Raw genomic sequence first — 14443 nt, 5'->3', positions numbered from 1 at the left:
AAAATGTTTCAACAATTACACAGAAAGGCTGACTCTTAAGTAAGTTAACTTTTAATATAATTTTCCTTAACACATATTTACAAGCAGCACCTCGAGAGAAGGTCTATCTCACCCTCGTGATATACTCGAGTGGCCGATAAAGGCACTCTGAGAAGTCCGGAAGGTCCCAGGAGGGTTGTAAACCAGAGAATTCCGACGAGTTAGGAGTGGTGAGAGACCCACCGTCAGGAGGCACGTCAGGGCGCTGAAGCAGCAGGCACGGGCGAGTAGCCGCCGTGCCTCCGTAGTCATCAGGACACGGCGCCACGTACCGCTCCTCAGCCTATAAAAAGTAAAGTAAATCTAGCCCCCCACCTTCTTGTGTCATTGCTACACTACGTCATGCGCGCTAATATATATTCTCATGGCCACTTACAGTGTTTACATTTCGACTAATCTATGAACAAATCCACAAGGGGCCGTGACGAGGATTCGAACCTGCGTCCGGGAGCATCCCAGACACTGCCTTAATCTGTCTGGGATGCTCCCGGACGCAGGTTCGAATCCGCGTCACGGCCCTTGTGGATTTGTTCATTTGATGCAACACGTTAGTGTGATCTCTGTGCGTATTGACTAATCTATGTTTGCTTAATATAAGCGTAAAAAAAGAAGAAGTAATTTTTAACTCATGAGCTGAGTGATAAGCCATTGGTACAGTTATGCTCCTCGTTTAGATCCAGAAATGAACCACTGGACATTTGAACATCCCTCCGGCAGGAGGCGAACGCCGCGAGGAAACTACCACAGAAGGTGGCTAAGATCCTCCATGAGCATCAGAGCAACAAAGGTATTCACAGAGTCGCTACCACGCAGTACATTATATAATCCTAATGAAAGGTGAGCAACAGCTGAGCAAAACAACGGAATAAATCCAGCTACGCGTGTTAAAGGCTTTGCAGAATGCCACTTTGCATTCTTGTAGAGGCTTGAAGACTGCAACAACTAGAGGCTTTGTAGAATACAACGCCACAAGAAACATTGTAAACATTACAATGGGATCATTGTAAACAAGGATCCCATTGTTTACCGTCTTGCAAGTGCTTAAAATCAAAATGCCGTTGAGTGGAGGTGGGATTCAGGATTTTCATTTACAATCCTTCAGGATCACTATACTAACCGGGGTGAGTCGCCAGGAGACGCCGTACGCCAGGTCGTCGTGGCAGGCGAGGGCGCCAGGGGCGAGGACGTGCACCACCGCCACGGTGGAGGCCACCTCTCCGTCCTCGTCCACTGGGGTCCACATCAGTCCCTTCTCTTCCGTCATGATGCACGTCACGTTAAGCGACTGCTGCTGAAGAACAGTTATACTTCAGTGTCTGTATGGTCTAGGGGGCTTCAGGTCACTAGTTTACACATGTAGGTAATGTTGAGGCCTCTCTGTATGGTCTAGGGGCTTCAGCTCACTAGTTTACACATGCAGGTGATGTTGAGGCCTCTCTGTATGGTCTAGGCGGCTTCAGGTCACTAGTTTACACATGCAGGTGATGTTGAGGCCTCTCTGTATGGTCTAGGCGGCTTCAGGTCACTAGTTTACACATGCAGGTGATGTTGAGGCCTCTCTGTATGGTCTAGGCGGCTTCAGGTCACTAGTTTACACATGCAGGTGATGTTGAGGCCTCTCTGTATGGTCTAGGCGGCTTCAGGTCACTAGTTTACACATGCAGGTGATGTTGAGGCTTCTCTGTATGGTCTAGGCGGCTTCAGGTCACTAGTTTACACATGCAGGTGATGTTGAGGCCTCTCTGTATGGTCTAGGCGGCTTCAGGTCACTAGTTTACACATGCAGGTGATGTTGAGGCCTCTCTGTATGGTCTAGGCGGCTTCAGGTCACTAGTTTACACATGCAGGTGATGTTGAGGCCTCTCCGTATGGTCTAGGGGGCTTCAGCTCACTAGTTTACACATGTAGGTGATGTTGAGGCCTCTCTGTATGGTCTAGGGGGCTTCAGGTCACTAGTTTACACATGTAGGTAATGTTGAGGCCCCTCTTGTTTTATGTTCCTGGGCTCCTTGTTGCTTTCTGTGGCTACTTTACTAAAGACTGAAAATCGACCCCCTCCCTCCCCACACACACACACAATAATAACTGTGTGCGTACTCACTTAGTTGTGCTTGCGGGGGTTGAGCTCTGGCTCTTTGGTCCTGCCTCTCAACCACTCTGTGTGTGTGTGTGTGTGTGTGTGTACTCACCTAGTTGTACTCACCTAGTTGTGCTTGCGGGGGTTGAGCTCTGGCTCTTTGGTCCCGCCTCTCAACCGTCAATCAACAGGTGTACAGGTTCCTGAGCCTATTGGGCTCTATCATATCTACACTTGAAACTGTGTATGGAGTCAGCCTCCACCACATTGCTTCCTAATGCATTCCATTTGTCAACCACTCTGACACTAAAAAAGTTCTTTCTAATATCTCTGTGGCTCATTTGGGCACTCAGTTTCCACCTGTGTCCCCTAGTGCGTGTGCCCCTTGTGTTAAATAGCCTATCTTTATCAACCCTGTCGATTCCCTTGAGAATCTTGAATGTGGTGATCATGTCCCCCCTAACTTGAACTTGTGTGTGTGTGTGTGTGTGTGTGTGTGTGTGTGTGCGTGTGTGTGTGTGTTACCAGCGCCACAACGTCCGCGGGTGTTCAGACAATACGTACCGTGAGGTTGAAGATAGTGAGAGAGGACCCCGTCCTGTGTATGGGCGTGATGTTGGTGTGGGCGTGGGCGGGGTGCAGGAGCCAGTGGGCCGTGTAGTGGCGGGGGTCTGCCCACCGGCGGTTCCTCGTGCTGCACTCGAACTTCGCTGCTTCCCCCTGCAGGAGAACGTTCACCAGTATTCACATGACTGCACTCTAGACCCCACATTCCGGTCCACACACGCTGAACCACACACGCTGAACCACACACGCTGAACCACACACGCTGAACCACACATTCATCAACGCACTCATCAACCACACACACACACACTCACACCAAACACAATCAAGACGAATCATGTACCCACCTGGAAGACGGTGCGGACCCGGGGAAATATATCCAGCTGGAGCGACTGGTTCCTGCCGGCCATGACCACCTGCGAGGCCAGGTAGCCCCGGTCAGCCACCTGGCAGACGTAGGTGCCCAGGTCCTCCCTCAGGGCGTGGGTGACGATCAACATGATGGAACACTCGTGGTCCGCCGCGCCAGGCTTGGCCAACAGCTGGACGCGTCGAGTTCTTTCCTGGAGGGAGCTGATAAACGCGCGTGCGTCAGAGTTTTGAGTCACAGCTTGCCGCTGGTGTTGTTATAATTTAATTAGGGGTTAAGCGGTTTTGTCATGGTTTGTCTGAACCAAAACTTGACACAAGAAGTTGAAGAAATATAGTTTTCTGGACCAAAGCTTCACACAAGAAGTTGAAGAAACAGTTGTCTGACCCAACGCTTGACACAAGAAGCTGAAGGAGTGTAGTCACTCTGACATGAATACAGAGGTCAACTTTAAAGCCTACACAAACCTTCATGGACATAGTCATGTGCTGTGTTGACATGCACGTTGCACAGTTCAATGCAGACGGCTCGTGATGGCACATGTTGCAATGATCATTTGAACTGTCCTATCAGTTCAAAGTTCATTCGGTATCATTCCTATAACACTGGTCACCCAGAAAAGTTCTACGTCTGCTGTATGGTCTAGCAGACGCTAGATCTGCTACGAAAAATATGCTATGATCTAGCATATTTTTGTTCCTGTTTGGAGAACAGAAGAGCAGCGGAGAACATATCCGCGGCCGATCTAGGCAGGCCGTGGACATGTTCTACCGTTTCTTCATGTTCTTCTCTTCAACAAACATGAACAAAACCTTCCTTGATCCTGTTAAATTGTATGTCTGTTGAAACTGAGGTATAACCAGTGTTGAAAGTTCATTGCTATAGAATTAAAAGGTTTAAAAAATTCTACACAAATAACTGTTGAGTTTTCATTCACAATAACTCAAGATATTATTCTGAAGGAAAATTGTACTTTTATATATTGGCAAGCAAGCAGAAGGCTTTGGCAGGCAGGGGAAGCAAGCACAGGGCCTCAAAAGGCAGGTCAAGCAAGCACAGGGCCTCAAAAGGCAGGTCAAGCAAGCACAGAGACCACACCAGGCAGGTCAGGCAATCACAGGACCTCACCAGGCATGTTAGGCAAGCACAGGGCCTCACCAGGCAGGTGTAACAAGCACAGGCACCACACCAGGCAGATGAAGCAAGCACAGGCACCACACCAGGCAGATGAAGCAAGCACAGGCACCACACCAGGCAGATAAAGCAAGCACAGGGACCACACCAGGCAGATGAAGCAAGCACAGGCACCACACCAGGCAGGTGTAACAAGCACAGGGACCACACCAGGCACATGAAGCAAGCACAGGCACCACACCAGGCAGATGAAGCAAGCACAGGCACCACACCAGGCAGATGAAGCAAGCACAGGGACCACACCAGGCAGATGAAGCAAGCACAGGCACCACACCAGGCAGATGAAGCAAGCACAGGGACCACACCAGGCAGATGAAGCAAGCACAGGCACCACACCAGGCAGATGAAGCAAGCACAGGGACCACACCAGGCAGATGAAGCAAGCACAGGCACCACACCAGGCAGATGAAGCAAGCACAGGCACCACACCAGGCAGATAAAGCAAGCACAGGCACCACACCAGGCAGGGGAGGCAAGCACAGGGCCTCACCAGTAAGGGACGGCGTGACTGTAGACTAGTGATCCGTCCTTGAACCAGGAGACAGCCAGCAAGGGACCGCCATACACAGGGCAGGTCAACACCAGCACCGACCCCTCCTCCCACTCCGCCGTCACGGGCTGCCTCCATGAGGGGGTGGACAGATGTAAAAGGAAGGTGGACAGTGGTGAGGGGGTGGACAGAGTTGAAGGGGTGGACAGAGATGAGGGGGGAGCACAGGGGTGAGGGGGGGGGTGGATTGGTGTTGAAGGGGGGAGGAAATGTTGTTGAGGAAAGAGGGGGGGTATTGATAGTGGTTGGGTGGGGGGGGGGTTATGGGGGTGAATAATTGACCACACATTAATACTTAATATTTCATGAAAAAAAGGTGAGATGGAGTATAACATTTCAATTTAAATGGCTAATGATTATTATTTACACTAAAATAAAATAAAAAAGTAATATGAGCATTCAATATTGATAATTATCAACATATGTTGTCGAACAATTATTAGACAGTGCCAAAGTGTCACTCAGTTCCTGAGCCCATCATGTGCCTGTGTAACCCTTTTCACTACCACCCACAAAATGGGTATGGGGTGCATAATAAATGAACTAAACTAACTAATTATTGTAACTTATTATCCACAGTCAATTTTGAAAGATGGAAAAGGTGGTAAAGAGTTGGAGGAAGAGGGAAGGAGATGGAGAAGAAATAAGAAGAGGGGGAGAAAGGGGAGTAGGGGGTAAGAAGAGAAGGGAGGGGGGAAGAGGGAGGAGATTGTGAGAGAGGGACGGAAAGGGAAAGAGACAGCAAGAAAGGGAAGGAGGCTGCGAGACCCAGACATCACCAGGTACCCCGTCTAGTAAATATATATATATATATAAATATATATATATATATATATATATATATATATATATATATATATATATATATATATATATATATATATATATATATATATTTATAAAAAAGGAAGGGGTGGTAGGAGAAAAGCACACAGAAACTGTATTGGAGGGGATCTAAACATTCCCTCTAATGCGTTATGCGTGGTTTCCTCCGAGGCTATGGGTCCCCCTTCTTCCAGCTAGAGGTGGTACTCCCTATATATATATATATATATATATATATATATATATATATATATATATATATATATATATATATATATTCCTTCTGAAGATTCCTTCTGAAGATGTATTTAATATACGAAAGTACTTAAGGAAACTCCTGTTTCATTTTCCTCCGTGGTCTGACATTGTCATATATATATATATATATATATATATATATCACGTGTGCCCCAAAGAATGAGGTGATTTGATAAAATGCTATGCCCAAGATTACCATCCGAGTGCCGGCGGGGAAGTGGTTCATATAGCCTCGGCTATCACTTCCTTATGTCCGGTCGTGATGGTCAAGCGGATTAAGGCGTCCCTGTACATACCAGTTGTGGGAGTATGGGTTCGAGTCACTTCTGGGGTGTGAGTTTTCAGTTATATATATATATATATATATATATATATATATATATATATATATATATATATATATATATATATATATATATATATATGTCGTACCTAGTAGCCAGAATGCACTTCTCGGTCTACTATGCAAGGCCCGATTTGCCTAATAAGCCAAGTTTTCCTGAATTAATATATTTTTTCTATTTTTTTTCTTATGAAATGAAAAAGCTACCCATTTCATTATGTATGAGGCCAATTTTTTTTTATTGGAGTTAAAATTAACGTAGATATATGACCGAACCTAACCAACCCTACCTAACCTAACCTAACCTAACCTATCCTTGTGGGTTAGGTTAGGTTAGGTAGCCGAAAAAGTTAGGTTAGGTTAGGTTAGGTAGGTTAGGTAGTCGAAAAATAATTAATTCATGAAAACTTGGCTTATTAGGTAAATCGGGCCTTGCATAGTAGGCTGAGAAGTGCGTTCTGGCTGCTAGGTACGACATATATATATATATATATATATATATATGTCGTACCTAGTAGCCAGAACTCACTTCTGAGCCTACTATGCAAGGCCCGATTTGCCTAATGAGCCAAGTTTTCATGAATTAATTGCTTTTCGACTACCTAACCTACCTAACCTAACCTAACCTAACTTTTTCGGCTACCTAACCTAACCTAACCTATAAAGATAGGTTAGGTTAGGTTAGGTAGGGTTGGTTAGGTTCGGTCATATATCTACGTTAATTTTAACTCCAATAAAAAAAAATTGACCTCATACATAATGAAATGGGTAGCTTTACCATTTCATAAGAAAAAAATTAGAGAAAATATATTAATTCTTGAAAACTTGGCTTATTAGGCAAATCGGGCCTTGCATTGTAGGCTGAAAAGTGAGTTCTGGCTACTAGGTACGACATATATATATATATATATATATATATATATATATATATATATATATATATATATATATATATATATATATATATATATATATTTTTTTTTTTTTATATATATGGAAGGGAGTACCACCTCTAGCTGGAAGAAGGGGGACCCATAGCCTCGGAGGAAACCACGCATAACGCATTAGAGGGAATGTTTAGATCCCCTCCAATACAGTTTCTGTGTGCTTTTCTCCTACCACCCCCTTCCTTTTTTACTCAGACCTATATATATATATATATATATATATATATATATATATATATATATATATATATATATATATATATATATATATATATATATTAGTATATTTTGGTAGCAGTCTTTCCTGTAGACATATATTATTAAATATGACCGAAAAAGTAAGATTAATAATTCTAACACGAATTTTCTCAATCTTTCGTACATTATGCTTCACTGTTGGAGGTAAATCGAAAATCAATTCTCCAAAATTCATTTTTATTTCTAGTCTATGAGAAAATTCGTGTTAGAATTATTAATCTTACTTTTTCGGTCATATTTAATAATATATATATATATATATATATATATATATATATATATATATATATATATATATATATATATATATATATATATATATATATATATATATATATATATAACTGAAAACTCACACCCCAGAAGTGACTCGAACCCATACTCCCACAACTGGTATGTACAGGGACGCCTTAATCCGCTTGACCATCACGACCGGACATAAGGAAGTGATAGCCGAGGCTATATGAACCACTTCCCCGCCGGCACTCGGATGGTAATCTTGGGCATAGCATTTTATCAAATCACCTCATTCTTTGGGGCACACGTGAGGAACACAAATGCAAACAAGCCTGAATGGTCCCCAGGACTATATACAACTGAAAACTCACACCCCAGAAGTGACTCGAACCCATACTCCCACAACTGGTATGTACAGGGACGCCTTAATCCGCTTGACCATCACGACCGGACATAAGGAAGTGATAGCCGAGGCTATATGAACCACTTCCCCGCCGGCACTCGGATGGTAATCTTGGGCATAGCATTTTATCAAATCACCTCATTCTTTGGGGCACACGTGAGGAACACAAATGCAAACAAGCCTGAATGGTCCCCAGGACTATATACAACTGAAAACTCACACCCCAGAAGTGACTCGAACCCATACTCCCACAACTGGTATGTACAGGGACGCCTTAATCCGCTTGACCATCACGACCGGACATAAGGAAGTGATAGCCGAGGCTATATGAACCACTTCCCCGCCGGCACTCGGATGGTAATCTTGGGCATAGCATTTTATCAAATCACCTCATTCTTTGGGGCACACGTGAGGAACACAAATGCAAACAAGCCTGAATGGTCCCCAGGACTATATACAACTGAAAACTCACACCCCAGAAGTGACTCGAACCCATACTCCCACAACTGGTATGTACAGGGACGCCTTAATCCGCTTGACCATCACGACCGGACATAAGGAAGTGATAGCCGAGGCTATATGAACCACTTCCCCGCCGGCACTCGGATGGTAATCTTGGGCATAGCATTTTATCAAATCACCTCATTCTTTGGGGCACACGTGAGGAACACAAATGCAAACAAGCCTGAATGGTCCCCAGGACTATATACAACTGAAAACTCACACCCCAGAAGTGACTCGAACCCATACTCCCACAACTGGTATGTACAGGGACGCCTTAATCCGCTTGACCATCACGACCGGACATAAGGAAGTGATAGCCGAGGCTATATGAACCACTTCCCCGCCGGCACTCGGATGGTAATCTTGGGCACTATGCCCAAGATTACCATCCGAGTGCCGGCGGGGAAGTGGTTCATATAGCCTCGGCTATCACTTCCTTATGTCCGGTCGTGATGGTCAAGCGGATTAAGGCGTCCCTGTACATACCAGTTGTGGGAGTATGGGTTCGAGTCACTTCTGGGGTGTGAGTTTTCAGTTGTATATAGTCCTGGGGACCATTCAGGCTTGTTTGCATTTGTGTTCCTCACGTGTGCCCCAAAGAATGAGGTGATTTGATAAAATGCTATGCCCAAGATTACCATCCGAGTGCCGGCGGGGAAGTGGTTCATATAGCCTCGGCTATCACTTCCTTATGTCCGGTCGTGATGGTCAAGCGGATTAAGGCGTCCCTGTACATACCAGTTGTGGGAGTATGGGTTCGAGTCACTTCTGGGGTGTGAGTTTTCAGTTGTATATAGTCCTGGGGACCATTCAGGCTTGTTTGCATTTGTGTTCCTCACGTGTGCCCCAAAGAATGAGGTGATTTGATAAAATGCTATGCCCAAGATTACCATCCGAGTGCCGGCGGGGAAGTGGTTCATATAGCCTCGGCTATCACTTCCTTATGTCCGGTCGTGATGGTCAAGCGGATTAAGGCGTCCCTGTACATACCAGTTGTGGGAGTATGGGTTCGAGTCACTTCTGGGGTGTGAGTTTTCAGTTGTATATAGTCCTGGGGACCATTCAGGCTTGTTTGCATTTGTGTTCCTCACGTGTGCCCCAAAGAATGAGGTGATTTGATAAAATGCTATGCCCAAGATTACCATCCGAGTGCCGGCGGGGAAGTGGTTCATATAGCCTCGGCTATCACTTCCTTATGTCCGGTCGTGATGGTCAAGCGGATTAAGGCGTCCCTGTACATACCAGTTGTGGGAGTATGGGTTCGAGTCACTTCTGGGGTGTGAGTTTTCAGTTGTATATAGTCCTGGGGACCATTCAGGCTTGTTTGCATATATATATATATATATATATATATATATATATATATATACAACAACGATCACAAAAAACAATGATCCAAGTATGCGGAAAAACCACTTTTGAAAAATAAAATAATGCTGAACACGTTTTCGGCTCAAGTCACCTTCATCAGAGCAAGAAATAGAGTGACTATCTTGCTCTGATGAAGGCGAATTGAGCCGAAAACGAGTTCAGCCCTCTCAAAATTTTACGAATATGGTTTGATTTTTTTACATAATGTCATTATGTTGTTACAATGTTTGTACAAGTAACCTTTCCAATGGAGTTTGTGAGCCGGCCGTGGGACTCACCCCAAGTGAGAGCGGGGGCGTGCGGGCGGCCTCCACCTTCACTGGACCAAACTGTCGCTGCCATAGGTCGCTGCTGGTGAGACGGGCGGCCACCTCCGTCCCCTCCACCGTCACTTCCACCTCCACCTCCCCGGCCCTGTGACAATATCATCCTATTACTACTGTGAACGGTGAATATAAACCTCATTTTCTAATTATATTCCAAAAATGGGGTGTTTCTTCCCTACTTTTCGCCTAAAAGCGCATTTAAATATTATAATCTATGGGAAAATTCAGGAGTTAATTGATGTTTTGACGTTAATAATTGATTTTTGTTGAGTTAGTGATGATGCCATGTAACCCAAACCCACGTCCTCAAAGACATATAGTTATGGCCTTTGCTGCTAAGTCCTTTAGCGACCCCCCAGGAGGTAATACGCCGCTGAAAAGACTCAAAGAGTGATTGATGTCTTACCTAGTGGTGATGGAGAGGTTCCTGGCGTCGACCACACCACCTCCTCCAGCGGTTACCACCATCAACGTCTGAAAGACACCAAGGCGTCCGTGACTTCAACATTCTCCCGCTACTTAAGTGTGAGAAATAAGATGTGATGGGAGATGGTTCTTTATACTCTTAGAAACTCTACTTTGGTTCTCTCTATCTCTCATGTCAACACGACTCCTACTGGTGGGAATGAGGCCTAACGTATGATGACTTTCCTAGCCTTGTTGATGACTTCCCTGACCCACCCGATGATGACTTCTCCCTCCAATGGGAAAGAGACTTACCATCTGGTGACTTTTCTCTCCCTGTGTACCAAGTGGACAGGATTGGGAGAGACTTACTTTATTGAGGACGTCTCCTTCACTGTAAAGTCGCCCGTCAGGTATCTTCATCCTTACAGTCACGTCCCAGTACTCTGTTGGACAGACAGGAATTGAATTCGGGTTTAAAAGTAATGGAATTCACACACACACACACACACACACACACACACACACACACACACACACACACACACACACACACACACACACACACACACACACACACACATATACACACCAGTACACACACACTATTGCCCTTCCGCTGGACGTCAAGTCAACCTTGACGTGACGTTGTGCCCTGGAGTTTGACCTATGCTCCAGCGATGACCCAATTCCTAAACACCCCCTCCCCCCCCCCCTCCACGCAGCCGTCATGTGCACACACACTTGCTGACCTCAGCGTCGATTTGTATTTCACTTTCAAAGCAACAAGTCGCCTCGTTGTCAGATATTCTATGGAACTACATCACTGACTCCGGAACGAGTCTTCTCAGTACTTCCAGGATTTTTCATTCGAAACGACGCTAAAAAGGATAAAAAAAAAAAGACTGATTCCACGCTTTTAATGAAACTGATGTGTTTCGCTGAGTTCAGCTTAGCATCCTCAGAAGCAGAGAGATTTATTAACACAAAAGGATAATGATACAATTATTGCGTCTTAACCCATACTCATCCTGTGAGCGCTACCGCTCACAGGATGAGTATGGAGGTGCACAATAAACTCTTGACAGTTCCCCTCTAAAGCCCACGGAGGACCATGACACACTCAGGTCACTCAGCCCCGACAATCCTGGCAGCCTCACCTTGAGTGACTTGTGTAAAGGAGGAAATGTATATGTTTATCTCTCAGAATGTTCGGTAATACGTTTATTGCTTGTGATGTGTGTCTACGTATGTACTAACACGATGTACTGAACGGGGTGAGAATAGCTTGAGCTACCTCATCCCTTTGTGTGTATTGAAATTGAATTGAAATTGAAATAAGTTTATTGAGGTAAAATACACACAAAGGGATGAGGTAGCTCAAGCTATTCTCACCCCGTTCAGTACAACGTGTTAGTACATACATAGACACACATCACAAACAATAAACCTGTTACCAAACATTCTGAGAGATAAACATGTACATTTCCTCCTTCACAAGTAGTATTCTACCTCAATAAACCTATTTCAATTTCAATTTCACCTTGAGTGACGCAGTGGGTGGCGTTGGTGGGGACGTAGCCGGCGGTGCAGGAGCAGAAGGTCAGGTTGGCCTGGGCCTCGACACGCAGGTGACAGCTCTGGTGGCACTGAAGGAGGCCGCCACACGCTGTCACAGACACACCACCACCCGTGTCAATGCTCTTGAAAACATACAACTCAGAAAGACAAGAGTTTATCCTAATTTTCAGGATAATATAGAAAATGGACTAAATATGGAGTATACCTGGAGTGGCTTCTGGGTGTTCTTCTACTCCCCCAAGCCCGGTATGACTCTGGTTTAACTTGTGATAATCTGTTATAATTCGCATTCTTTCAAAAGGTGTACAATTACATGACTGGCCTTATACGACTGAAATCTTTAAATGAATGATAGGTGTTAACAAAGTGACTATGAACAAGGTGTTGAAACTATCGTAATCGATTTCATAACATAATTTTAGAGTTCAATTTTGATATAGTGAAGGATATAATGAAACTGAGATTTAGCAATAGAGTCGTAGACGAGTGGAACAAACAATGTAATTCTCTTGACAAGTTTGAACAAAATTGGGTATAGACAGATTCATGAGTGAGGTCAATTGAGAGTAGATTTAGTAGATTTGACTTGACTTGCATGGACTAGTAGGCCTATGTTGCATGGGCGTGTAGGCCTTGCTTACATGAGTCAGTAGTCCTGCCTTGTATGAGTTAGTAGTCCTGCCTTGTATGAGTCAGTAGGCCTGAATTGCAAGGAGAGATGCTGTTGCAATGATCCTGAAAATATAATCCTAAGCACCTTGATCCACTCACCTAGTGTGGATATAGCCAACCATTAGATACAGAGGAGAAGGTACTCTATAAGACAGAGAGAGAGAGAGAGAGAGAGAGAGAGAGAGAGAGAGAGAGAGAGAGAGAGAGAGAGAGAGAGAGAGAGAGAGACAGAGAGAGAGAGAGAGAGAAAGAGAGAGAGAGAGAGAGAAAGACAGAGAGAGAGAGAGAGAGAGAGAGAGAGAGAGAGAGAGAGAGAGAGAGAGAGAGAGAGAGAGAGAGAGTAGAGTAGATGCTCTAACCAGTGTCGCAAGCCCTCAGGACGACGAGAGAGTAGAGGCACTAACCAGTATCGCAGACCACTCACAAGTCAGGAACAGACACTAACTTCTGTCATAGGAAGGTATGGTAGTGAAGTGATGCTCGCAGGAGGCGCCCCGGTAGCCCCCCTCACACACGCAGATACTCTCCCCTGCCACGTATCTGTGATGAGGTCAACAATCTCAGCATTAGTGACCCCTCTCTCTCCCAGGGGTGCTTTCTGCCCCCTGGTGGGGTTCCCTTGTGTACTACAGGTGGGCCACTTTGGGGGGGGGCTTTTGTGACTACTGGGCCACAGGGGGATCATAAGAATAGTGGAACACCGGGGGTGACCTCAGACTACTGGATCTCTTCGGAGTTCATAAGGCTGTTGGACTACCCAGGGGCTAATTAGGCTATTTTTACCACTTTGGGGGCGCCCCTGAGACTACTGGGAATACCTTCGGCTTCTAAGATCATGGGACCACCTTGGGGGGCCACTAAGACCATGGGGGCCACCTTGGGGGCCCACTAAGACCATGGGGGGCCACCTTGGGGGGCCACTAAGGCCATGGGACCACCTTGGGGGGCCACTAAGACCATGGGACCACCTTGGGGGGGGCCACTAAGACCATGGGGACCACCTTGGGACTGAGACTGTCAGTACTCACCTACACTCGCCGTGATCAGAGCACCAGCTGCGAAGGTTGTCGCTGGAACAGAGGCCTCCCAGCTGGCAGCTGGCGCCCGACGCCCCAGCTGCACACTCGCAGGTGAACCGGAACTTCCTGTAGGGAGACGCATACACTTTGATCTCGTGGCGAAGCTGTGCTATCGTGGCGAAGCTGTGCTATCGTGGCGAAGCTGTGCTATCGTGGCGAAGCTGTGCTATCGTGGCGAAGCTGTGCTATCGTGGCGAAGCTGTGCTATCGTGGCGAAGCTGTGCTATCGTGGCGGAGCTGTGCTATCGCGGCGAAGCTGTGCTATCGTGGCGGAGCTGTGCTATTGCGGCGAAGCTGTGCTATCGTGGCGGAGCTGTGCTATCGCGGCGAAGCTGTGCTATCGTGGTGAAGCCGTGCTATCGTGGCGAAGCTGTGCTATCGTGGTAAAAGTTTTGGGGGGTCAATATTTCGGGTCATTATCATTATCACCTGCCTGT

The 14443-nt window shown here is 45.8% G+C and overlaps 1 protein-coding gene across 2 annotated transcripts in view; it reads right to left on the bottom strand.

The window, feature by feature from the left end:
• Nucleotides 1-14443, bottom strand: part of LOC123754031 (uncharacterized) — a 41704-nt gene that overhangs the window by 10315 nt on the left and 16946 nt on the right. For both annotated transcript variants that reach the window (XM_069307015.1, XM_045736153.2), the window contains exons 4-14: nucleotides 13956-14072; nucleotides 13373-13467; nucleotides 12218-12343; nucleotides 11047-11120; nucleotides 10676-10743; nucleotides 10222-10357; nucleotides 4738-4865; nucleotides 3031-3256; nucleotides 2681-2836; nucleotides 1157-1327; nucleotides 113-322 (exon numbers count right to left, since the gene is read on the bottom strand). In XM_069307015.1, coding sequence (XP_069163116.1) covers nucleotides 113-322; nucleotides 1157-1327; nucleotides 2681-2836; nucleotides 3031-3256; nucleotides 4738-4865; nucleotides 10222-10357; nucleotides 10676-10743; nucleotides 11047-11120; nucleotides 12218-12343; nucleotides 13373-13467; nucleotides 13956-14072 — 1507 coding nt within the window. The remainder of the gene's footprint in view (nucleotides 1-112; nucleotides 323-1156; nucleotides 1328-2680; nucleotides 2837-3030; nucleotides 3257-4737; nucleotides 4866-10221; nucleotides 10358-10675; nucleotides 10744-11046; nucleotides 11121-12217; nucleotides 12344-13372; nucleotides 13468-13955; nucleotides 14073-14443) is intronic.

This window comes from Procambarus clarkii, chromosome 6 (genome assembly GCF_040958095.1).
Source record: "Procambarus clarkii isolate CNS0578487 chromosome 6, FALCON_Pclarkii_2.0, whole genome shotgun sequence".
Lineage (NCBI taxonomy): Eukaryota > Metazoa > Arthropoda > Malacostraca > Decapoda > Cambaridae > Procambarus > Procambarus clarkii.
This window is presented reverse-complemented; position numbering and strand designations above follow the sequence as displayed.